Source organism: Leptonychotes weddellii, chromosome 3 (genome assembly GCF_054177405.1).
Source record: "Leptonychotes weddellii isolate Sample4059 chromosome 3, ASM5417740v2, whole genome shotgun sequence".
Lineage (NCBI taxonomy): Eukaryota > Metazoa > Chordata > Mammalia > Carnivora > Phocidae > Leptonychotes > Leptonychotes weddellii.
Window position 1 is genome coordinate 4,377,503 of NC_138371.1, and position 25,459 is coordinate 4,402,961.

The window sequence follows — 25,459 nt, forward strand, 5'->3', positions numbered from 1 at the left end:
ATCAGGAATGACATGAATTCATATGCTGCAAAGAACAGCTAATCTTCTAGTGACATGAATAAAGAAGGGGGCGAGGGGCGGGAGGAGATGATGCCAAAGACAAAAGAGGACTGCTCTCCCGGCTTATAATTTGAAGGTACAATGGTCAGTAATTTAAAAAGCAGCAGTTAAAACTGCAGATTGTGAGAAATACAGGGTGACATGCTGAAAACAAACCACAAGGTTGACTTATACTTGCCATAGCATGGGGAGGGAATTCGCCCCACCTGGGCAAATGCACATCTCACAGCACACATAAATCCAAGCATATCCACGTATTTGGTATTCTCTATCCCTGGATCTTCTGCAGAACTTCTCAGAGATAATAACTAAAGCAAGGCCAACGCCATTGACCTGCATGGCTTAGTGCGTGCTTTCCCACTCACCTCTGGGCCTTCCTGAGAACCAGCCAGGTGGGGAGTGAACCCCTTACTTAAACGCACGAGGCAGACAGAGCTCAGGGCAGTTACGTGCCGTGTCGGGGCAGGGGCGAACCTGAGTGTTGCCACCAAGATGAAACCTACCCCACCGACTCAACACTGCCTTCTCCACACGGCAACTTAAAATCTCCCACGGTACGTAGAACATTCCTTCCTGCCACCCATCATGGTACCACTCACACACCTGAGTCAGGTCACCAAGAGGAAGCGAGCAAGAAGGAAACGCCGTGACGTCATGCTCAGACATCCCCCACCACCCTGGAGCCAAGGGGACAAATGACATCTGTACCTCAGGGACCCAATGGGCCGAAAAACATGAGCCCGGGAGCACTAGCTGGAGAGGGGTGTGGGGGCAGCTGTTGGGGAGACAGTGGAGTAAGGGGGGAGCCGACTATTTCTGGCTGGCAGGCAGAACTCCTACCCTGACTCGATGAGCCAGCAGAACAAAGCGGGAGCCACATCGGGGGCCAGGTGGGGGCCAGGCAAGAGGACAAAGAAAATACAGACAAATCTCCCTTTGAGTTTGGGAGAAAGCCACTTTCTGAGAGAACACCAGGTACAAAATCATCAAAATCCTAGATCCTGAAGGGAACTCTTGACCTTAAAACTGGGAGGAGGCTTTAAGACCATCAATTCTAAGCCCCCAGACAACAAACACAGCACCCCTTCCAACATTCCCTGACTGGCCTGGGTTTGGACACCTCCAGTGATGGGAACTTTCCACATAAGAAGGCGGCCTGTTCCACAGTGTGTGGGCTTCTGAGAAGTGACTGCCTACTTTTGAGGCAAAATCCCTTTCCCTGGGAGTTTCCCTCATCGGTACTAACTGCTGGGCCCTCCTTATGTCTGCTTCTCAAATACTGGCAGACAAGTCTCCACACTCCCGGGCTTCTCTTTCAAACTAAAAATCTCCGGTGTCTTCAATGAACTTGGCTCCCAGAATCTTCCATGAACCAGATCAAGAAAGCCGATTCGGGACCCACTCTTGAATGCAAGAGAGATCAGACTCTCACAAGGTGGGGATTCTAGTTTGGGAACTAAACGAATCAGAAGAATAAGCTCCAAATACCTGGGAGCTATCGAAGAGCTGGCTGCATGGTGTGGAAGGAGACAGAAGGAGCCTTGCTCTGGGACTCCCACACCACAGGAACTGTGCCCGTTTCTAAGGTAGCGGGATGTAAGCTGCAGGAAAGCAAGTCACAGGTAAGCATCCCTAAGTCCAGAATCCTGTTTCACATACTTCACAGACTGACTGGTGCTGGGTTGTTTTAAAGCCCTTGCTAAGTGAGCAGGAAGGTACAAACTGGATAAATACCCGCCGTTCCCCACCCCCATCAACTGAAGAAGCGGCGTCTGAGCGATTCTGATGGGGGTAGGAACTGGAGAGAATGCGAGCTGCCCCAGCAAGGCTGGCGGCATTGTCCATGGACTCCCCTCTCTGGAGTGGGTCAGCAGGACCTCTGAAAGCAGCCCGGGCAATGACAGGCACAGAGAGAGCACAAGACTCCCTTTGACGACCATCTCAAACAAGTGGGCATCTACTCAAGTGAATGTGTGTCCCGCTGGTCCCACTCAAAGACAATCCACTGAATAAAGGGAGCAGTCCTGCGTGCTCCCGGAAACGCCTGGCTCACTGCGTCATGCAAAGTCTTGGACCTACTATCACACCAGAAATAGATTCAGCACTCCATACAATCCCCAACAAAGGACTGTGTAGGAAAGTGACCCTCACTTTCCCTTTCATTCCTGCCAACTGAAATGCACCTCTTAAAATTATCTGCATTTGTTAGATAAGGACAAGCCAAAGGATCCCTTCACAAGCCTCCCACTGGGGCGGCCTGGTACAGAATGAGTGAGCAACAGTGTCCACTTTCCAACCCAGGAAAGCTGATTTCTCCATAAGCTCTGAGTCTTTGGATCCACTGGTGATGTTAGGATGGAAAACCAACTAAGAAAATGGAAATAACAAGAGATTACAAGAACACCAACCAAATGAATGGACAGGGACTAACATGTTTAATTATAGAGGCATCTACGTTAATTCTTACTTAACGGGAGAAAAGAGAACAGATGTGAATGCCTCTGTCAACTGAAAAACCTAACGAGAAACAGAATTTCGAGGGCCGTCACCTACAAACAAGTAAACATCAACACCACAGCTGACTCAGATTTGAGCTGAACAAAACCCAGAGCAAAACTATGGCGGGCAGATGGTCCTTCTCTCAAAATGATACAAAGACAATAATCTCTCTTCTTTTTGCTAATCTGTTGACCTTAATCCCAATTCTGTTCATCACCTGGGGGCAGAACTGTAGCTCTACATACTTTCTCTCAATCACTGTCCTTAATAAATAAAACCTTTACTTTTCTTCATTGTTTTACTCACTGTGACATCATTTTAAATTAATGATTGTTTGAATCATTACAGAGAAAAGTAACAGCCTAAAGGAGATTTCCTATCAAAAACAAATTCATACTAAAAACAAAACAAAACAACTCATTGTGGAAGCTGTAATATCCTTTCTTATGCTTGATGTTGGTGCTAATCATATACATTTGAGGAACAAGATGACTTCTTAGATGTTAACTACAGAAATCCCAACCAACCTTCTGGCGGAGAATCTTCTCTTTTCCTGCTGTTAAACTCCTAGTGATCCTGCAAAACCCAAATCATTTTATCCCTCTGTGAGGCCTTCATTAACTCCTTCTCCTGCTCAAGGACATTTGCTCCCTTTTTTGTGTCCCCCAGTCCTCTCATTAATTCCTCCCACAAACATTTATTAAAAGTACAAGAGCCAAGCACAGTACTCTAAACTCTGTAGTATGAAGAGGAATAACACAGGCTTCATGCCCAGGAGGGAGAAGTGGCAAGTATGTAAACGAGGTTATTATTACACACTGGGATTAGCAGTGCTCTAACGGAGGTATGTTGTGCAGAGAAATACAGTCCTGCTTCCCCTAAGTATCCCACGAAGCTGTGATTCCTTAGAACTTCTCCATCCCCCAAAAGACTACTGGGCCTCCGAAGATAGGAACGATGCCTTGCTTAGCTCTAGCTCCTGCTCAGAACACACCACAGAAACTCAATAAATATCTGTCCATGCTACAGAAAAACAAGACAACTAAAAAAAGGGTTAAGTACTACCAGTGCTTTACAGTTGAGTCTTACGCTTCCAAACAAAAGGTATGTGTTAACTGTATAACCAACCAGATTTTGCTGCAATGGGCCAACTGAGTTGAACTGTTAAGACCCTCTTTGGCAGATGTACTTTTGAACGTTCCTTTGGCAGCATGATATTCCGGTGCTCACAGGTGCGTATGCTGACACACGGGCCTCCACGTTGAGAAAATTAATGCAGCAAGACACCATCCAAGCCTCCAGCGCCTGCCTTAGAGCGTCCCTGGCTGACCTTCGTGGGGGCAGCCCTGCCTGGATCAGAGTGGGCTGCTCTGTTCTCCAGGAAAGCAATTTGACCTTATAACAAAAACAATGAAGGTTCTCCTAAATTAGTATCTAGAGTCATTTATAAAAAGCCATGTGATTTCCCAAATATGGAGTACATAATTAGTTTAAAACGTTTCAAATGAGAAACTCTGAATTATACTGTTTCTTTAAAACCGTGTATGTCCTTTTCAGCAACAAATCAAGTTAAAAAAATAAAAATGTACCAAGTTATTTCAGTAATTTTATTTCATTTAATTACTGCTTCCTCTCTTTCTCCACTGAAGATTTTTGTTTTTTTTTTAACTATAAAACAGTCTATCTAGCTGCACAAGTGGAGTGATACAAAGGAAATCAGAAATTGAAGAACAAAGCCACTCAAAAAACGTGCTGTCAAAAATCAGTTGTAAATTACTAATCTGAAAAGCTAAGTCAGGGCTATCCGTGAATCACTTTATTGCTGTCATCAATCCTCACGGACAGCAACAGAACACCCCAAAGACACCTGCAGCCCTGTGCGGGCACTGCCTACAGCTGGCTCCAGGGAGGGCTGGCCGGCAGCAGCGGGGGACACAGAGAGCATGCGCCAGGAAGGGACACCCTGCAATGTAACTCATCACTTGTTATTCGATCTTTTTTTTGCATTAAATTATACTTGTGTCAACAGACTCTGTCCTGGTGGGGGGTGGGGGGGGGAGGGATATCAAGTCATAGGAACCTGCCCTTGATCTGACACAGGGCCGCTCTGAAACCTTCTGGGGCTCCTGATGGTTATGAACCTAAGAGAGAGAAATCGGCCATGGGTCTCTGGGAGGCAGGGGTGTAACAGTCGGAGGAAGAGGAAAAGCCTAATAGGGATTAAAAAGCACAAGAGAACCATCCCACAAAAGGAGGTGCTCCGATCCTTTCATCCTGATGCTTAAAGACAAGAAAACCATACGCACGTGATGTGTGAGCCTGTGTGTGCTTCAAAAGACTAACCATCTTCCTTCCCTAGTCTAGGTACCTTGTCTAAGACAAAGCATGTAATCCTAAGAAGCTAAGTAAATGACCTAATGTAATACTTACTTTGTCTTTTAAAGTTATTTTCCCAGAACCAATTGATAACTTAATAGCTGAAAGAGTCTAATGAAAGGAAAACCTGCCCCGATGACAAGGGTCCTCTAATTTCCTTTATATTTGAAAGAACTTCAAATTTTAATACATTGTGGCCCAAGATTTAAAGAAAGCTAGAGATGCTGTTCATGATGTATACTGCATTTGTCCGTAGTTCTGAAATCCATAAAGGACTGAAGATGGAAGCTTTATTCACAAATGCTTAGCAGACTCTAAATGGCAAAACATACTTATCACACTGAATGGGACTATCTCAGGCTCCGCTGCACATTATCGGTGTCTGAATGCAGGACGCTGCCCCCACTATACACACAGTGTCCTGTAATACACAGCATTTTACCTTCCTAAAATCCAAATTTTCTAAGTCTTGCAGACCTCCCTGGCCCCATGGTTTGGGCAAGGCTTTGTGGACCTGTGCGCTACGGACACTTACAGGGAAACGGAGCCTGGGTTCCACTGCATCGGAATGTTACCTCAGAGCATTTTACCTTAAACTCAAAACTTCATTTAAGTAGCACCTAACTCTGAGCAATTTACATCAGAGGAAGCAAACATGTAGAAAGTAGAACAGCATAATAAAGGGGCTGCACCTTGACCGGAAGAGCCACTGACCTTACCAAACCTCGAGAACAGAGACACTGCTCCAGGCCTTTTAGCCAAAGGCAGGTGAGGACTGTGGCTTTTTATGTGATTACCTCGAACTTCAGAGTCGAGTGAGATCCTGGAATTCGGGCTGTGTGTGCTGTAACCTAGCTCATTCATAGTCCGTTCTTCCACACAACCTACAATGCTAGCTAGTGTTACGTCTCAGACCAAAGTAATTCCACCCTGAGAAACAAACAAACCAAGCATTACTGTAATTATTATTGTTATAATCTTACACTACCCTAGAGGGACAAATTCCAACAAGCTTTATACCTCTGCTTTCCAAATGCATCAATCCATCCGACCGGATCACCAATACCCAAACCCCAATACTTTGAACTTGTACCGATAGGGACCACGATGAAACGCATTCATTCTAAATCGTGTGTGTGCATTTCTACTCCCCTCCCCGCCAACCATGGGTACTTGTCTGGAACCCAGGCGGCTAATCACTATTTTCAGCAAATCCAGGAGAACAAAGAGTCAAGCCTGCTATTATAGGCAGAACTGGACCCTGCGGATCTGAACCTCCACTGAACGCAAGTCAGGACAAGAGCAACTTTACACCTACCAACTTGAACAAAATAACTCACATCATTTTTTAGTACCTTAAGAGCATGCAGGAAGGGATGGGATAATGGCTGGAGTCAATCACAGTCCCTTCTAGAACATTCCGGGTCAGGTTAGCCACGAGATGTGCAAGTTCAACTAACACAAGGCTGGCAACAGGTAACTTTAAATCACAACCTCACCGATAAAAAGAAAATTCCGATCTTAACTCTACTGCATATTCAAGTGCTTAACTTCAAATATTCTCTATCACATTCTGAGGATCATTAGAAGCATGTTACGACATGACATCACTGATCTTCAGTTTCCCTTAAAAATACTTAGGCGAGGGCGCCTGGGTGGCTCAGTTGGTTAAGCGACTGCCTTCGGCTCAGGTCATGATCCTGGAGTCCCGGGATCGAGCCCCACATCGGGCTCCCTGCTCAGCAGGGAGTCTGTTTCTCCCTCTGACCCTCCTCCCTCTCATGCTCTCTGTCTCTCATTCTCTCTCTCGCAAATAAATAAAATCTTAAAAAAAAAAGAAAGAAAAAATTGCTTTAAAAAAAAAAAATACTTAGGCAAGCACGATGATGTCTTTGCCCTGGCTGTTTGCATACACACCCTAGGCAGTCAGCTGACCTGGGAAGTCCACTAGGGAGGAATATTCTCAGTACTCTGGGGAGGGGGGTAAGTTACCAGTGGACAATCTCTAATTAAAAGTCCATACTGCAGGGCCTCAACTACCCTCATCTCTACCAGCAGCAGGGTTTGGGAATCAGAACAAGGGATGTTGCTAATGATTTCTCGGTGGTGAAGTGCATGGGGACAGTATCTTTATCCATCCCCTCCAACCCCAACATGAGCAGGGTGTAACAATCCAGCCCCTCCGCTCACCCACCCCCCTTCCCTTTAGGGTGATGACCCCACATGGGGAAAGAAGGGGATCTGTGTTTTGCAACTTCTGGAGGAGTCTGACCTCCAAACACCACCAGATTACCTAGTTCTTGCAAGACAATATTGTCACATCTGCCTCCAAAACCTTCCCTGTGAGGTCCCTGTTGGAGGGCGCAAGAAACAGGGAAGTGAAGTTTCAGAACAGGCTGTGGGGTTGTGATTTTCCTTCCCGTACGGGAGAATACATCACTAGCAAACAGAATGCCCTCCCAGACTTGCTCTCCTGCTGAGATTCCAGAGGCCGTGGGGAGAGGCCTGTCTCCCTGACCACTGGGATGAAGCATCTTTAGCAGGAACGCGATAGGTGAGCGGGGCTAAGTCAGAGAGGCGCCACCACAGCGCTCACACATGGCAGCACCTACAGGGAGGCCAGGCTTGGGAGGTGGAGGAAGAAATTAAGCAAGATGAACGCTGCTGCTCCTGGCCAGGCAGCACCACCTGTGTGCTAGCTTCAGGGCCAGGTCCCAGGCAGCCCACAGGCATCCCAGTCTGCGAGCGCACAGCGGGGCGGCGAGCGCACGGCTCTGCTTGAGAAGGCGGCTGCGCCGCCCGGCAAGGTGATCTCTCCCCAGACAGGCTCACAGCGGCTGAGCAGATTCCGAATGGCACCACCAGACACACTGGAGGCAGGGGCAGCCACACACTTCCCGACCGCAGCGGTGTTACTGGGGAAAACCCGCAGTACACGAGTTCACACCCGGCGTGACCACCTGCCGGCTGGTGGCTCGGGGAACGCAGGTCCCTTGGCTACTCCCAAATCCCAACGTACTCTGCTAAGCAGGCCGCTGCGGAACCAGGCCAGCTCCCACCACTGCCCTCACCTCCCTGGCCGCGCTGCCCACCTCTGCGCGGGGACCCGTCGATGCTCTCCGCGCTGGACGAGTGCGCGTCGGCTGGGGCCCGCCGCAGGCTGCTGAAGTAGCCGCGGGGCCGCGAGGCGCCGCCGCTCCGGGGAGAGGAACCGCCGCCGGGCGCGCCATCCCTGCGCGCGAAGATGCCGCTAAAGAAGCGCAGCAGCCGGTGCTCCGAAGCGGCGCCGGGGCCCGCGGCCGCCGCCCGCGCGCGCTCCAGCCGCTGCAGGTCGCTGTTGTCCAGCGTGCGGTTCTTGCTCTTGCTGCGCTCCCAGCGCTCCAGGTCCGAGAGCGCTTCGTTCTTGCTGAGCACCTCGCCCACATCCAGGGTGTTGCGCTTCTCCGAGGCGGGCTGCGCTGGCGCCGCGGGCTCCACCGCGGCCCCGGAGTCCGCCGAGGCCTCGCCACCCGGCGCCCAGGCCAGGCTCCCGGAGCTGCTGTGGCGTCTCCCGCGGCCCAGGGTCCGACTCCGCGACGCCTCGGGCCCGCTCCAGTGCCTGAAACTGAGGCTCCGCCGCAGGGGCGCGGCCCGGACCCCCTCCACGTCGGGGCTGCCGGGCGCGGGCGAGCCGGGCCCCTCCTCCACGGCCGGGACGCTGCCGGCCAAGTCCGCGGGCTCGAGGCCGCGTGCGCAAGGCCGGAGCCGCCCGAGCTCCAGCTGCCCAGTGCTGCGGGTGCGGAAGGTGCGGAAGTCCCAGGCGCGCGGCCGGCGGCCCTCGGGGTCCTCAGCGTCGGCCGCCTCCTCCTCGGCCTCCTCCACCAGCCGTCCGGGCGCATCAGGGGAGCGCGCGGGCCGCGGCCTCAGAGCCGGGCGTGGGTCGGGGCCCGGCGCGGCCAGCTGGTCCTTCCTGACCATGGTTACGGAGATATGGTAGACCGTCTTCCTGGGGGGCGTCCCGCGCGGCATCGCGTCCGCAGGCGGAGACGCGGGCTCGCTGCTGCCGTCCAGCAGGTACATGTCGCCCAGGGCCACGGCTGCCGCCGCCGCGCCGCCCGCCGGGGCCTCGCTGCATCCAGCGCGCCGCGGGCCGGGACGCGCGGTCGCGGGGCGAGACGGGAGAACGGGCACGCCCAGAGTGGGCCCACGCCCCCCGGTGGCCGAGAGGGCTGAGCTCAGGCTGCGGGGACGACACCCCTGGCGCCCGCCGGCCCGTGCGCCGCGCGGCCCGAGTGCGGGGGTCCGGGCCCGGGGCGCCGAGCCATGGGCCGGCGGGGCGGGTGGGCGGAGCGGCGGGCGAGCCGGCGGTCAGGCGCGGGGACGGTCTCGCCGGCAGGTGCGGCCGCAGCGCGCGGGGCCCGGGGCGGGCGGAGGCGCCCGCGGCTTCATTGTCTACGGCGCGGGGCCGGCTCGCATCTTCAGGCCTTTTCTGCACAGTTCGGCAGCTCCGCAGCCTCCGCCACTCCCTGAGCTGGGACTCGCGAGCAGCCGCGCCGGCAGCGGCCGAGGGGCGGGCGGGCGGCGGTTTAAAGTGGAAATGCGCGCCGGGGCGGGGCGGGAGGGGGCCGACGTGCAGCGACCGCAGGCCGCGCGCCCAGCCCGGCGGCCGAGTCCCGGGAGCGCGGCGGCGGCGGCGGCGGCGGGAGCGCGGCCCGGTGGGCAGGCAGAAGTGCCGGGCTGGATCGCCGCCGCGCGGACCGGAGCCTCCGGGGGGGCCAGCCTGGCAGCTCGCCTGAACCCTACCCCTACACTACCCCTACACTCCGGGGCCTGGCCTGCAAAACCAAATATGGGCCATCTCTCACCTGTTTATTTGGAGCTCTGAAGAGGATGCAACTCAAACAATGACTTCTTTAGGAAAGCAAGGTATCTCAGGTACTTGTTACCCCCTCACAAGTGTACTTGTTACGACACTTGGGGAGGAAAAAGTGCACGCCAAGATGGAGACAGCAAGGGAGAGGCGAGGGTGGTAGCTTCCCTGTGATGTGCTGCTCACACCACTGCCCTTCGGCGAAGGACCATGCAGTTTCACTCCTAAAATACCATTTGGGGAGTATTTTCTCTAGGTGTGGGAAAAGGCCCCTGACAGTAACAGGCAGGAGAACACAGCGTTTCAGAGCAGGAGGAAAGAAGACTTGCCTGTCCAAGCCTTCCACTTCCATCTTAGATTTTACACCTGGAAGGTAGAGATGGAGAAAATCGGACCCAAACTCTGAGCAGAGAACTGAAATAGCTAAGACACCATGTGCCAAGCATTCTGTGTAAGTGCTAAATATTGCACGCTGAGTTTCTCTTCCATCAAATTTCCCCCACCTGCTGCCTCTCTTGGATGTCTAGATCCTGGTTCTTGATATGACCTGATGCAGCACAATATTCTCACGTAGTTGATCTTTTTTTTTATGATCAATCTATTAGTTCTTGATGATGTACTGAACGTAGGGGTTTCCGTTTGCTGGCTTACAAGTTTCCATAGGAAAATGTCATAAATAAAGTGTCCACTGATCAAGCTGGATGCTTACACAGGCTTCTCTAGGCCTGGAACTGCCAAAGATGCGTGAGAAGCTGTTCTGAGGGAAGGTGCTGACAGCAAAGCGTCATTCTGGGATTCCATAACTGTTTCCAAGTCCTGCTTTCCCCTCCTTTCACCAAATATCGTGTTCACGGCACAGAAGGGGATACAAAGATGAATGGCGTGGTCTCTTATGAAGGAGGTTGTGGCTTAGGAAATCTGGATTTTACTTCGGAGGGAAATTAAATATTCAGGTTTAATGAGATAGATCAGAAAGCTTGCTAGGTGATTCCATTTCTTTTTAAGAAGATACTTTAGAGCAGAGAATTTTTAGAGCAGGGAAAACACTCTATATGGCACCATAATGGTGGACATGTGTCATTATACGTTTGCCCAAACACAAAGAATGCACAACACCAAGAGTGAACCCTAAGGGGAACTATGGACTCTGGGTGATAACAATATGCCAGCATCAGTTTATCGATCACAACAAATGAACCACTCTGGAGGGAATGTGGGTAGTGGAGGAGGCCATGCGTGTGTAGGGGCAGGAGGCAGAGCAGAACCCTCTATACCTTCTGCTCAATATTGCTGTTCACCTAAAACTGCTCTAAAAAATAAAGTCCATTTAAAAAAAAAAAAGTTTAAAACGCATTTGACCACCCCCAGTGATGACTGCCTCAATCACAGGGTCATTGCAAGCTCTGTCCACCTACTCCTGGCACTCAAGGGTTCAAGAGCAGTGTCTCCAACATGTCCTCAAGTGGAAAGTTAGGGAACCCCAGGACAGATCAGTCTTACCTTCAGTTTGGATAAAAAGCCCTCTTGGATAAGACCCAAGAACCAGCAACTTCCAGAGATGGACAGTCATCAGCTATCAGAATGAGGTTCCTAGAGCCCATCAGTTTATGTGGATGCCAAGGGCTCAGAGAGGGTGGGTGTTTTCCCCAAGGCTACACAGCTCAGTGCTGAGAGCTGAGCCTGGGGTCACATTACCTGTGCCCATCCCCATGCCACAGTGGCGTTTTTTGTCTTCGTAAGCATCAGCATTTACTTTGATGACCGTGAAGAGAGAGACATGTGTGAATACTATTGAGCCTGGCAGTAATCAAATGTTAACAACATCTAGCAAGTTTCCATTTACTCATTCACTTTTCTATTTGTTCATTTATTCTTCAAATATATTTTGGACACCTACTGCACAGGACTCGGTGAGAAGGCAGAGTCTCTGTCCTCAAAGAACTCACAAAGTTGTGAAACAATGGTGTTTTCAAGGCCATGAGATTTTACATGAAGACCGGGAGGGAGGTTGAGAGGATGGGAGACGAGCAGCGCCCTGCCGTCTGTCTGTCTGTCTGTCTGTCTACAGGGTGAGCCCCAGTAGCACTGGGTGGGATCTACGGTTTCATCGCTGCAGCTGTGTGGACAGAAAAGTCAAGCTGGCTTTAAGTGCAGACAATGGAACTCGGCCACGAGGAGTGGCAGGGACCTCTCTGCTTCGGGCCATGGTGGGATCAGAACCCAGGGTTCGTAGCTTAGCCTGGGATCCACTCTCACTTTTTAAGACCAAGGCAACCTTCAAATATTGAGATGAATTTTACTATGAAATTAGTTAGCCCATAATTAAGACACAGATCTTGCTTGTTATATGAGCCAAAGGTAAAAAGTAACATTGCATTCCTTCAGGGCTCCAATCTTGAACTGCAGGCCTGTTCCCACTCCCGCCGGTTGGGTTGTCTAGAATCCAGCCCAGGGTTTGCACTTGGCTGTGGGAGGATGCAGTCTGCAGAGTAGAAGATTCCATTTGATCCACCTTAGATGACTCGGAATCTCAGCCTGTGTTGAATGAGGGAACCTCTTCCAGCCACAGCAGAGAGGTTTACTACCCCTCAGTGCTTTCCCCTCCCAGGAACGCATTTCTTTTCCACACCAATCACAATGATTCCACGCCAGGCCTGACAGTCTAGGCTGAAAGACGGGGAGAGTCACCTCTCCCCACTGCCCTGGATACATGGGCTCTTCCAATGCAAAGAATCAGAGGCTTAGACAGATCTTGTCCCTCCAAAATCTAAATCCCCTTTATGCAGCTAGACCTGCCTTTTAAAAATAGAAGCAATCATACTATATATGTTCAGGTGGCACTATGCTTTTTCTGCTGCTTTTGAAACTGACCCCTCTACACAATCATTTCTTAAATTTTTCTGTGCCTTCAAATATATCATCATTTTGGCTTATTAAAAAAAAAAAAAAAAAAGCCTGTGGTTGATTTCACTGCTCCATCAAAATCAAGTAGCAGGGAGGCAGGCAAAAGCTCAACACTGCAGGGGCTCCAGTGCCCGACAGGGAAGGACTGCAGAGGGATCCAGGAATGGGGGCCAGCCCTACCTATCCCCCGCCCCCATTCCATCGCCTCCTGCAGCTGGCCTTCCTCACCCATTCTGGGTTTAGGGGATCATCTGGCCACCCTCCCAAGACTTCCCTGTCCTGGGCCATTCCTAGCCATCTATAAATTAAACATCCTCCATGAGAATATTATTTCTCCAGTGTTACTAGAACTGATAAGCCTTATTTAAAGGACATCTCTGATAGTCAGCAGAGCCATCTGCTACACAAGCTGACTTTCCAAGTAACAGAACTTGCCGGCCAGGGATCACATTTACAGTATCTTAGCAGAACCGCGTGTGTGGGCCACGGCAGCGGACCAACCACTGACCCTGCCCAGGCTCTGCACGCCCACCCCAGGGGCAACAAAGCACCTCCCCCAGTTCATGGGGCACTTTAAAGACTATTTTCTGGCAGCAGGTTGACTGAAAGATACAGAAAGAAGCAAGAAGAAAGCCATTTGTGCTACACCAACACTTTCCTGATGTACCTTTCTTCTGGCATGAGACTCCAGTCCGATCACCACGGGAGGAATGCTTTCTGATCTAAGACCTAGGACGATGCTCAGCTTCTGCAGACCGACGACTCTGTGATCAGCCCTGCCTGGGCTGAACTCATTAGGGGCCCCATTTCCCTCATTTTATAAGCTGAAAGTTAAAAGAGGAGCCAGGAAAGAGAGAAGGACTTGACGAGTCACAGAGGGACCAGTGCACTGGGTCCCTAAGGCCAGGACATTTCTGACCCAGCAGGAAGAAGGAGGTCCTCTGAGCACCTGAGGTCAGTTCTACCTACATTTTTCCTCAAGGACCAACAGTAATGCCACCGCTGCCAACAGGACCTTTCACGGTCCCCCGTGTATGAGCACACGGACAGCCTAGGGCAGCACCTGGGCTCCATCCTCTTCAATTTTAACAGGACGCCCCACAGTGTCCTCTCAATGGGCAACATCAGCGGGCGCCAGACAGAAGGAGCCAGAAGAAGAGGTCAGCAACTACTTATCAAAACCAAATTTGGTGAGACTTTACATGAAGGAAAGGGTTTTTTCAGTCCATGTCCCATCTGAAGGCATATGTCGATCAGAGAATCAGGCAGTTTTGCACAAGGAGGCCAGGAGCCGGGCGCCTCTGTGGGAAGTGGCGGGGGGTTGGGGGCAGAGGAGGCATGAGAGAACGCCCCCCCACTCCTGGTCCACGGTGCCCCAAGTCCAGCTCAGCGTCCCGCAAACAAAGGGCTTCTCCGGGCAGCCCTCGCCAATTCTGGATGACAGCGGAGCAGGACAAGATGCGGACGCTCGCGAGCACACCTGCGTGGGGCCGCAGCACGAATGCTTGCCGAGGACGATGTGAGGCGCATCAGAAGCGGGGGCCCTGGCAGCCGGTGGCCTCCAAGAGGACAGCAAGACGCCCACCTGCTCGTCCATTTTCTGCTCTCCAGCAGGTAGGCAGCATGCGGCGCACCCCGACTCTACCCAGAGCGCTCTGCTCAGGGAGGGGGGAGCTGGGAGGTGAGGGGCCGGACAGGTGTCCTAAATAACCACCATCCAGCAGAAAGTGTTACCTGGGAGAGGAAGGAGGCAGGTAAGAAGGCAGAAAATGATTATTTCTAGCTGAAAGATTTTTAAAAAAGGCTCCAAGAAGGAGGTGGTCTCTGGCATTCGTCCCGGCAGGGTGGCCAAGCTCAGCACCACGGACACTCTGGGCTGGGTCCTCCTTTGCTGAGGGTCCGTCCGCCCTGCATATCAGAGGATGTTGAGCAGCATCCCTGGCCTCTCGCTACCGGTGACAGAATACCCCACCAAAAATGTGTGCAAATATTGCCACATGTCTCCTGGGGAGCAAAATGTCCCGGGCAGAGAACCAGGCAAGGCAGGCTCACATGAAAAAAGAAGGAGTGGCTCCTACGTCCTTGCAGCTTCTCATTTTATTATTTTATTGATGCAACCATCCTCTCCTGCCTCTGCATATAATATTAAAAAGCCCTATATGGTCCCTCTATAAAAAAAGAAGCGATTATTTCCAGTAATCCTTCCCAAAATTGGGAGAAGAACAATAGTTCCAGATGAGGCCACTACCAGTCCTCATTCTGTGAAAGACAAGTCATCAGTTACAATTAGTTTAAATAAGTAAGTATCATGGACATGATAAAATGCTGGAAAGGTGTGTGGGGGGGGGGCGCCTGGGTGGCTCAGTCGTTAAGCGTCTGCCTTCGGCTCAGGTCATGGTCCCAGGGTCCTGGGATCGAGCCCCGCATCGGGCTCCCTGCTCGACGGGGAGCCTGCTTCTCCCTCTCCCGCTCCCCCGCTTGTGTTCCCTCTCTCGCTGTGTCTCTCTCTGTCAAATAAATAAATAAAATCTTTAAAATAAATAAATAAAAATAAAATAAAATGCTGGAAAGGGAAAAAAAACTCAGTTTTGCCAATGTTAAGTATTTAAAATCCAAAACAATGCTGTGTTGGTTTTCATCATCAAATATCCTAAGCATGATGCTTGAAGACTTTGGGCCGTGAGGCGGGTGCAGGGGAGACAGGCCGGCACTGATCGGGTCTCCACAGAGCACCTGAGCACTTGTGATCTCAGGTAAGCTCACTGGCTGACCCTCCGGGGAGCTCCCACCAGGAGTCCCTGCCGGGACGTGTGTGCAGGGCTGGAGCTGCCTTAAGACACTGTCCCCTCCCTTGTTCCCTCTGCACTAGGTCAGCCTGGTGTTCCACACAGACTGCATCTTCGGAGAATGGGAACTCGTTTATATTACCACAACCAGACCTAGAAGAAACCTTAATCCAACCCATTTTTCAGATAATGATGTCTACTCCATGGGGAACAGGGGAGAGATTCCTCCACACACTCTGGTACCGTGAGCCAAGAGGGAGCATGTAAAACCAAGCTGAAAACTCACGTCCACTTATACAGGCCAAGGAGAAAAAGTCTTGATTTTTAAAAACATGCCAATAAGAGTCCCTTGTGAACAGCTTCTCACTCCCAAACAAAGGAAAAGGTCAGACATTTCTTGGTGGTCTTTCTTGCTAAATGCCAGGCAAAGATGACTTCAGGTAAAATGAAAACCAGATGTATTAAGTGTCACTTTGTAGAAACAAATGCAAGCACCACACTTTGTGGTCTGTGTGACAACACAGCCTCGGCCACCGATGGTCACTCTTGAGGTGCTGGGCGCTGGCCGAGGCCAGAGCTCCCCTGGAGATGCTCCACTTTCCTCTGCAGCCTTCAGTGCTCTGGGGAGACACAGCTGAGGAATCAGAAGGATTTAATCAAGGGTAACACAACTGTGCACCTGTCCCTTGGACAGCTGCAAAGAAGCTCTGGAATTTGTGTGGAGAAAAACCAAGACATTCCGGCCGATTACCTAATCTTCCCAGTCTTGGAGGGTACACAGGACCAGGCCTGTCTGGGAGCATTTTCCTCTGCAGGAAAATCTCTCCTCCCCCGGAAGAGATTCTTCTAATGACAACATCTGCACAAGCATCCAAATCTTACAACCAAATAGTTCCAGATGAGGTTACAACCTTACAACCAAAACACAGAGAACCATCTGATATGGACTCCGCCCAGAATAGCCTCCTAGAGTAGAAACAAATACCAGGAGCCATCACAGAACAGCCACCTCAGCACGTCTGACAATTTCCGGATGTTTACCAAGTTTGTCTTTAGATGCATGGACACCCCCCCAAAGATTTGTGAAGCCCAGGACTTCTACACAAATAAAAAATCCCGGCCACAAATAATAATTCCCTGGGAATTTCTGTCCATACCATTAGAAAGCTCAAGAAAAAGCCTATTTTGGCAGAGTTTCACTCTTGCATCCCATTTGGGATCTGGCTGCTGAGATATCTGGAATCTTTCCTCTGTGCCCAGGGGACCTGAAGCTTTGATAATATTTCTCTCTAAAGGTGGAAAACAACATGACTAAGATGCCTGTTCAAAGCCCAGACACACTCCCCCGAGTCAGCGGTGGGAGCCACGTGACCACCCTCCTGCCTTTATTAGCCAACGTGTCACCAGCTCCGCAGTCTCCAGGCGGAGGATAAACACACCACAGGCGGCTAGTAACTGCAGCCGCCCCCTTGCTAGTTACAATTTGCATAAGAGCTCCTGAGAAAGATGAGAAGTGGGTCACGGGGACCGGCTCTGACACAATAAGATGAAATAAAACATCCGTGTCTTCTCATCTGCTTGCCACGCACGGCTCATCAGCAACCTGCCTGCAGGGAGCAGGGGTGAGGCGGCCCTGCGGCAGGAAGACGCCGGGGTGGGGGCCAGAGAGCCAAGGCAGCTCCTGAGCCGCCTCCCCGCGCTAGGATGCACGTTGTGCTAGGCGCCCCTCCTTGAAAACATCACCACCTGCTCCAGAATCTTCCACAAGGGAAAGGGGAGGGATGAGAAATAACACTGCCCACGGTCAAACAATGTGTAGGGCCCCAGCATCATCTCTGTTCCTAGGAGTGTTGCTGAAGACGGCGATGCAGCTGGTTAGGGAGCAACACAAAACTCATCAAATCCGGAAAAGGAGGTTCGTGGCCCCTGATCACCCAGCTACAGACACGAGGGTCAGTGGATCAAAGGCAGCCCAAGACTCCAAACTACAAAGTCCTAGAGCCATCTAAGACGCGGCCAAACGGCTTGGCAGTGAGTGGATGCACAGAATGGGGATGTACGTGCCATGCCCTGGGGCCCCTTTCTTCCTGTCACTGCCTCACAGACACCCTGAAGGAGGTGCCTAGGGGTGCAGCATCCATGTGGAGAGCCAGGCCACACTGTCTCCTGCATGCAGGTGGTCTTTCCCTTCACCAGTTCCTGGGGCCTCCTCCCAAGGTCACGCCCTTGAATTACCCGGGACCGTGACACCCCACCATCTTAGCCTCTAACTGTCCCCTCCTAGGCCGCAACCCTCCACAACAGCTGTCCTCTTTCTAGAACGTCCACTCCTGCTGTCAGGAGGCTCGCTTAACACATCCCGTCCTTTCCAATCTGCAGGCCCTTCTCTCTCCAGCAAAGGCCAAGGCACACCCCTTGTCTACGCCGCCTACTGCTCTGCTGGCCCCTAATGTTTCTGAGACCCCCACCTGGGCCTGCCCCAAAGGTGGCTCCATCCAAACTCCAGCCCACTGGACCGGTGCTCAAGTGTGGGAGCACTGAGTCTACATGCCGAGGCCCCACTGCAGATGCTCACACAGCTGGGGGCTGGGCGCCGGCACCCACAGGCCCTCCCTGCAGCGCTGGTCCCCCACACTCCCATCCCAACCCTCCAAGCCTGCAGCCTGCCCTGAAGACATGGGGGCACCACACCCCAGAGCTGCTGCACTCTGGGCCTCCCGGCCATACTCGCCTCTCCCGCTCAGAGCTGGCAAATGGACCCTGGACCATCAATCACAATCATCTGCTGTCCTTCAGCCAGCACGGAAAATACTCAATTATCTCCCACTTAATAAAAAACAGAAACAAAAGCCTCTCCTCCCTGTGTGCCCTCTGCCGCCTCCTGAAGAGTACACTCTCCTTCCTCCCTTTATATTCCATCCTCTTCATCCTTCACTGAATTCCCAGAGCTAGTGGACAGCCAGCCTCTCTGCCGTGATGGAAGCTGTAGGCCACAATTCGGCTCAGAGACTCCCTGTCACCTGCAGAACAGAATGCCCACTCCTTAAAACTGGCACACCAGGCCCCGGACAGCCCCCAGCCACCCATGCGGTGCAGAGGAGCTAAGGAACTGCGCTCTGAGGCCAGAATGATGCGAACCCTGTGTGACTTGGAGAAAGTGACCTTGAGTCTCTGAGCCAGTTTCACCTGGCAGCAAGGCGGTGATGAGAGGGTAGACGTGACAATCAAATGTGACGATGTATAGGAAGCATGTGTCCCAGTGCTTAGGACAAATGTGTGCCGCCTGCTGCCTCCCACAATCCTTCGCTCCAACACAGCCAACTCCTGTCCAGTCCTGACGGCACCATACCCCGGTGCCTCCTGCTGGGGCTGGCAGGATCAGTAAAGTCCTACTCATGGTTGGGGCCTGGGCCACCCCTTCTCAGTATCCGTCCCCCTGCTCTGACCTGACATCTGCCGTTTATATAACCAGCTCCCCCAGAAGACCAGGATCCTTGACAGAGGACCAGCATCTTTATCCCTCAACCCCAGGCCTTATCATCAGTGTTCTTAATAAATGCTGCCTGGTGGCGAACTTTACCAACCCGGGCAGCTGATTCAGGATTAATTCTCCTCGCTCGTGTTGCAAGTAACAGCAGAGGTCAGCTGACGCCCCTGTTTACACGTGCTACGCCACACAGCAGCACCCACCCCCCAGAGGTTTATCTCCGAAGTCTCCCAGCGATTAGGGAAAGGCATGGAGAGGAGGGTGATTCACTTCTTCCCCTGGCCACAAAAATCCTCCACTGCAGCTGATCTTGGGGGGCCGCCCCTGCGAGAGAGTGCCCCCTCCTTCGGTGGACTTGAAGCCACATTTGGGGGTGGGGAGTCTGCCGAGTGTGACTGCCTAGGGAAGCAGTGGTTGGTCAGAAGGGAGGGGTCTGGAGCCTCGAGGAAGCCCTCCAAGGAGGGCTCTGTCCCTGCCCACCCCTCTAGCCTGGGATGTGCGGACTATGCAGAAGCTGCAGCCATCCCAGGACGGGGGTGGTCAGCGGGCTGGCCAAAATTCAGCTGGCAAGGGCTACCTGCAGGGCACTGGGCCTTTACCAACCCAGAAGGAAATGCATGCCATTGATCCAGGAGCTGAGATACTCATTAAGAACCAGAACACTTGAGGGGCGCCTGGGCGGCTCAGTCAGTTAAGCGGTTAAGTCTGCCTTCAGCCCAGGTCATGATCCCGGGGTCCTGGGATCGAGCCCACATCGGGCTCCCTGCTCCGCGAGGAGTCTGCCTGTCCCTCTCCCTCTGTCCCTCCCCCTTCATGTGAACTCCCTCTCTCTCTCTCAGATAAATAAAAACCTTTAAAAGAAAAAAAAAGAACCAGAACACTTGAAATAACCTAAAACTATTTAAAAGAAGGACAATAATGGGCCTAGCCCAGAGTTAATGGAAAGATCTAACGGCCTGGCCCTTGGCAGCTCAAACTTTTAGAAGTTCTCAAAACCCTGGCTTTCATGCTTCACATGGCAGGTTCAGGGAAGCTGTGAGGAGCTGCGGTGCGACCCTGCGCAGGGCGTGCACTCTGGGAAGCCACCTGCAAGGACGACTGCATTTGTATGCGCAAATGCCACGCCACGGTACTGACTCCTGGAGAATTTCCAGACAAGCAATAGCTGGTACTGGACGTTTCTGGGCAGGACAAAGTGGCAATGGGCAACAGGATGTTGGCACAAAAGGACTTTTTCTCCGGAAGTATGCTCCAGGAAATCAGGAGTTCGTATGCAAGGAAATGTAACACCTGAGATGACCATTTACCCAAGCAAGCTATCGAGACTCCCCACCGCCGCACACCACTGCTCTAGAACGTTCCAGCATTCACAGGATGCCACTGAATGCCAAGGCAAGGGGCTAAACATGGGGCCTCCCTCCGGCTGTTCACACCACTTCTGCACCACGCAGGTCGGCTGGGTCCGCACTTGCCCAGTCTGGCCAGAGGCAGCCTCACTCCTGAGAAACAACGTACAGCAGTGGCCACACTTCGCAAGCCGGGCACACAGCACACCTTCAAGCTCACCTACTGGCTTACAGGTGAGATAGAAAAGAAGTATTTTACACTGACTGAGGATTCGCAGGCCCCAAAAAAGCCAAGCTGTGTGGGGCTACCACATACTGTATAGGGTTGGCCTGGGCTTAAAAGGCACCAGGCCATCAGCAGCCCCACCATGAACCCAGACCTTCTAGCACTTCTGCCTAGACTCCCCAGGAGCCTACTCACCCTGACCCTCCCTCTGCAGCCCAGGCCCCCCCTCAATGGGCCTCAAGACCCAGCCAGACCAACCCTCAGCTCCCCTTTCCAACCCTGGCCTAGGCCAGGCTCAGCTGGAGGCACTTCAGAGATACTAATTCGGTTAATTCAGTTTATTCCTCCCATGCTCCTATGAGATAGGTATTATCATTATACCTCTTTTATAGATATAGGAAGTTTTCGTCACAGACAGGTAGAAAAGGGCCCTGGATCTCAGGGTAAGGGGTGGAGCTAGATGGGAGCCCAGCACTGCCCAGAGACTCTCAGAAAAGCACCAACTCCACCAGCTCTCCCCCTAGGCTGCAGCCCCCACAGGGGGCCTGCCTCTAAGGAGAGCCCAGCCAGGTCTCCGGATATGCAGAGGGAGGCCACAAAGGCAGAGGACCACGAATAAAACTGTCAAAGAGCTTTGCTGGAGAAAGTGGAGCAAGTCCTTCCCTCCTTCCGCTCAGCTAGGGAGGTGGGGGTGGGGAGGGAGGGAGAGAAGAGGGGAAGGGAAAGGAGAGCAAAGTGTAAAATGCTTTGGGAACAGGCAGGCAGAAATGGTGGTTAAAATACACACACACACACACACACACACACACACACACACAAGCCCCTCGCCCTACTTCTGAGGGACAGGGCACTGAAAGATCAAGGCAGACCGGGGTAAAACAGGCTCCTTTTTTATTTGGATCTCAAGGACAGGTACCAGTCCTGAGGTTATTATTATCCCCAAATCCTACCGTCTGCTGTCCTTCCAGAGTTCCTGGAAAGATGAGTAGACCCTCAGCTAACCCCTCAACCCCCACCCCCAGCTTTAAGCTGGCTTCTGCTCCCCCCGCCGAGACTCCAGGGCAGCCCTGGCTGGCAGGAACACCAGCGTGCCCAAAATCGCTACACCCACTGCCCATCCATCTGCTGGGCCCATCTCTGCCTGCAAGCCTTCTCCGGGCTCCCCACCCCGTGCCCCCAGTGCCCTCTCACCCCTCCCCTTCCTGCCCTTGACCCTGACCCTGGAAGATTGCAGGGAAGTCTGCCAATTGTCTACCTCTCTTCCCTAAAGAGGAAATACTCATAAATAAGCCATAAATTCTTACCATCAGACACATTCTGGATATAATTAGATCAGTCCAAAGGCCTGGGCGCTTGGAAAACTGAGCATTTCTCAGAAGACATGCAGACCTTCCGAGGTTTGTCAACTCAGTAACTCCACATGTAGCATCAGCAGCATTATTTCTAAAGCAAAACCTCGTCATTTCTAGTACCAAAAGACGTTCTGCTAATAGACAAAGTGTGCACAAACAAGCAAAACTGTTTTACAAAAGGGGGTAGAAGTGTAAAGGAAAAGTTTCCATAAATATTTCACTGGCCACCAAGGTTTTAATGACCTTGACTATCAAGACAAACAGTTCAAAGTTCATAGTCTGCTCTGGCTCCGTAACAAAGTCTCACAGACTTGGAGGGGTTTAAGCAACAGGAATTTATTTTCTCAAAGTTCTGGGGATAGAAGTCTGGAATCAAGGTGTCAGCAGAGCTGATTTCTTCTGAGGCCTCTCTCTCTGGCCTGTAGGTGGTGTCTCCCCCCTGTGTCTTCACATGGTGGTGCCTCCATGCCTGTGTCCTAATGTCCTCTTATAAGGACACCAGTCACACTAGATTAGGGTCCGTCCTAGTGACTTCATTTAACTTAATGACTTCTTTAAAGACCCTGTCTCCAAACAGTCATATTCTGACATACTGCGGGGGAGGGGGTTAGGGCTCCGGCATATGAATTCTGGGAGAACACCATTCACCTCATGACAGCACCATCGTGATTAGCAAATAGCAATTCTTAAAGTAAGGGGAGCATTTGGTGTGTAACAGTCACATGTGGATTTACAAAAGGCATTTTTTTCCAGTAAAATCTCAAAGCAACCCCATCATCAACAGGCCTTGCAAGTGCAGCTCAGCTCCTGGGCTCCCCAGCGCCCCAACCGGAAGAACAGTTACCAGTCGGTGAGAAGCTCAGGACGGGGAGACCAGCTCTCCCTCAAGGATGACGATGACAAAGTATGGCCCCCTCCGACTGAAAGAAGCAGGGACCCCTCGGCTTGTCTCTCTACCACCCTCTCGCAGAAACCAGGAATGAACCGCACACGTGTGAGCTGGGATCAGTTTGGATTTCTCCCTTTCACTGGAATACTTTACCGGATTCACCTAAAACATGGTGTGTCTTGCTTGTTAAACCATCATCCATGTGTGTGGCCAGCACTGTCAACTAAAGCGCCCTAGCACAAAGCTGAACCCAATGCTCCTGTTTCCTGTGTGCCCTTATGTTAAGCCGCATTATTAACATATATAGATCAAGATTTCAGGCTTGAAACAGTTGGTTTTTGATGGTTTTTTTTTTTTAACATAGCTCTAGAAACGAGGATATGATAACTGCCCCACAAAGAAAGCGTATCTTCTTCAGGCCTGAATATCCGTTTCCATGGTAGTAATAAGACACCAAGATAAATGAAAGCAATATGCCCTCCTGCGTGGTATCCTCATTAACAATCATCATCAGGAGCACGCCCCAAGGCCAGTGGGAACAGGGACTGCTGGGGTCATGCTGGGATCTTAAAGAATGACTCCTACACCCTGGCAGGGAAGGAAAAGACATGCCAGGCACCCTCCTTCCTGGGACAGGATGCTTTCTTCACTTGCCCAGCTAAGTTTGTGCAGCCCTGCTGGCCACTTAGTGGAAGTATCTAAGCGCCAACCGCCTAGCCTCACTCTGCATGGGCCCCACCTTCTTCCTTAAATCTCCAGATCAAAGACCAGGATCTTTTCCCAACAGAGTGTCATTGTCCCCCCCTCCAGCCCTGGCCCCTCCACAGCATGCAGGGCTGAGCCTCACTGGGGTAGAAAAAAAGGAGCTTGGAAATCTCCACTGAACAAACTCAAGGATGAATAAACCATACTTTTTGAGATGTATCACATACTCACAAACATATGTATATCCACATGTGTACACACACACACACACACACACACGATACTGTAGATTACTTCCCCACAAAGTAAGGAATCCTGCTCCAAGGAGACCAGGAAAGCAACCCAAGAACCACCTGCTCTGTGATTTCAAATGTAGCTGCTCTGCTGGGGGCCAGACTCACAACACACACACACACACACCCCACCCCCGCCTGAGAAACATTTTAGTTGTTACTAGTTGATCAGATAAAAGCACTCAGGACTGTTCCATTATCTCCATCAGCTTTCACTTTAGAAACTGGGGGTGGGGAGTATAATAGTGGTGAAATAAAGGGATGAGGACAAATATAACAGAGAAGTGAGGCCATCAAGGCTGGGAGGAGATACAATGCCAAGACTCCCGAAGAGATCCCTGGGCATCGTTAGGATTACCATTCCTAGAAACAAATTCAGGACACGTCACTTTCCGGTTTTATATCCGTCGCGGCCTCCACCTACTCAGGTTATTAATACACACCATGAAGAAAGCATATTCCACACATGACAGCCAAGTATGACCTCTCAGTGGAATAAAGTGCTTTACAGAACAAAAATGGAGGCAGTGACCCTTCTCTCTTCCAGCTTCTGTATACTTAATTAATTCCATGTTCGAGATTCCAGCATGAATAAATTTTCAAAGCGTAGGTCTGCTTTTAAATCTATGCTGACCTTGTATGGAATGCACAAATGTTTCTGCTAACACAGAAGTAAAAAAAAAAACCAAAAAACAAAAAAACTGGGGATCACTCTGGGTACAGTAATTAATATTCCTTATTCATGAAATAGCTTTGTTTGAAATTATATGATTCAATCAGAAAGTCATTTTCTTTCCAAGTTTGCTGGACTTCCTATATAAATGCAAATCACAGTGACAAAGACACAACATAAGGACTGAAAATGCACTGCTTACTCCTTATAAATGTTTAAACTTGCTCCCGATATAGCCATGAGAAGCAGCTCAGAGATTCTGATAGAATATGTTGAATATTTTTATTCTAATTTTCTTGAGACCATTTGCCTCCATGAAAATACAGCAGAGACCCATGATGGAGACTTTTCAGAGGCAATTACCATCAAGCACTGTCCTGTGGGAAGGAAAGAGAAGGGAAGGTCCTCAGAAAGCTCTGGGGGTTAAGATGAGAGCACATCACCTTCAGGACTGGCCCGGGGGCACAACTGGCTACCAGTATCCAGCTCATGTCACTTGTCATGTGTCACTGTCCTGAGATCACTGCCTCTCTGCTAAACCCACACATGGAGGTCTGAGGATGACCTTCAGTTGGCTGAACCACTTTTTACTCCAGTCTCTACAGTGGGACAGTGACATACCTATTAAAATCTTTCTTCTCATCACACCATAGCAATGTACATGATGTGGCTTACGGTGTCCCTTTTCAATCCGTCATGTATTAAAATATTCAATTGGAAAATCTGTTTCCTTCATCTTAAACCATTGTAGCTACACAGTTAAGCAACCCCAGCTGTCCAGGAAATGCCACCGCAATGAACACATTATTGGGCAGAGAAGAATCAATTGGGGCTCCTGTCAACCATTTCACATGCTACACACAGAGGCCCAGGGAAGAAGGAGGAGGAGGAGGGGGAGGGAGGAGGGAAGAGGGAGGAGGGAAGGGGGAGGAGGAGGAGGAGGAAGAAGAAGAAGACCCACACGACATTAAATATACGTTATGAATAAAAGTCCTCCTCGCAGTCCAGATTGAA

At 51.2% G+C, this 25,459-nt stretch overlaps 1 protein-coding gene across 1 annotated transcript in view; it reads right to left on the minus strand.

The window, feature by feature from the left end:
- AGAP1 (ArfGAP with GTPase domain, ankyrin repeat and PH domain 1) overlaps window positions 1–9,395 on the minus strand; it is a 370,769-nt gene extending 361,374 nt beyond the window's left edge. The window contains exon 1 of the mRNA XM_081815292.1: window positions 8,028–9,395. Coding sequence (XP_081671418.1) covers window positions 8,028–8,994 — 967 coding nt within the window. The 5' untranslated portion in view covers window positions 8,995–9,395. The remainder of the gene's footprint in view (window positions 1–8,027) is intronic.
- Between the last annotated feature and the right edge of the window lie 16,064 nt (window positions 9,396–25,459).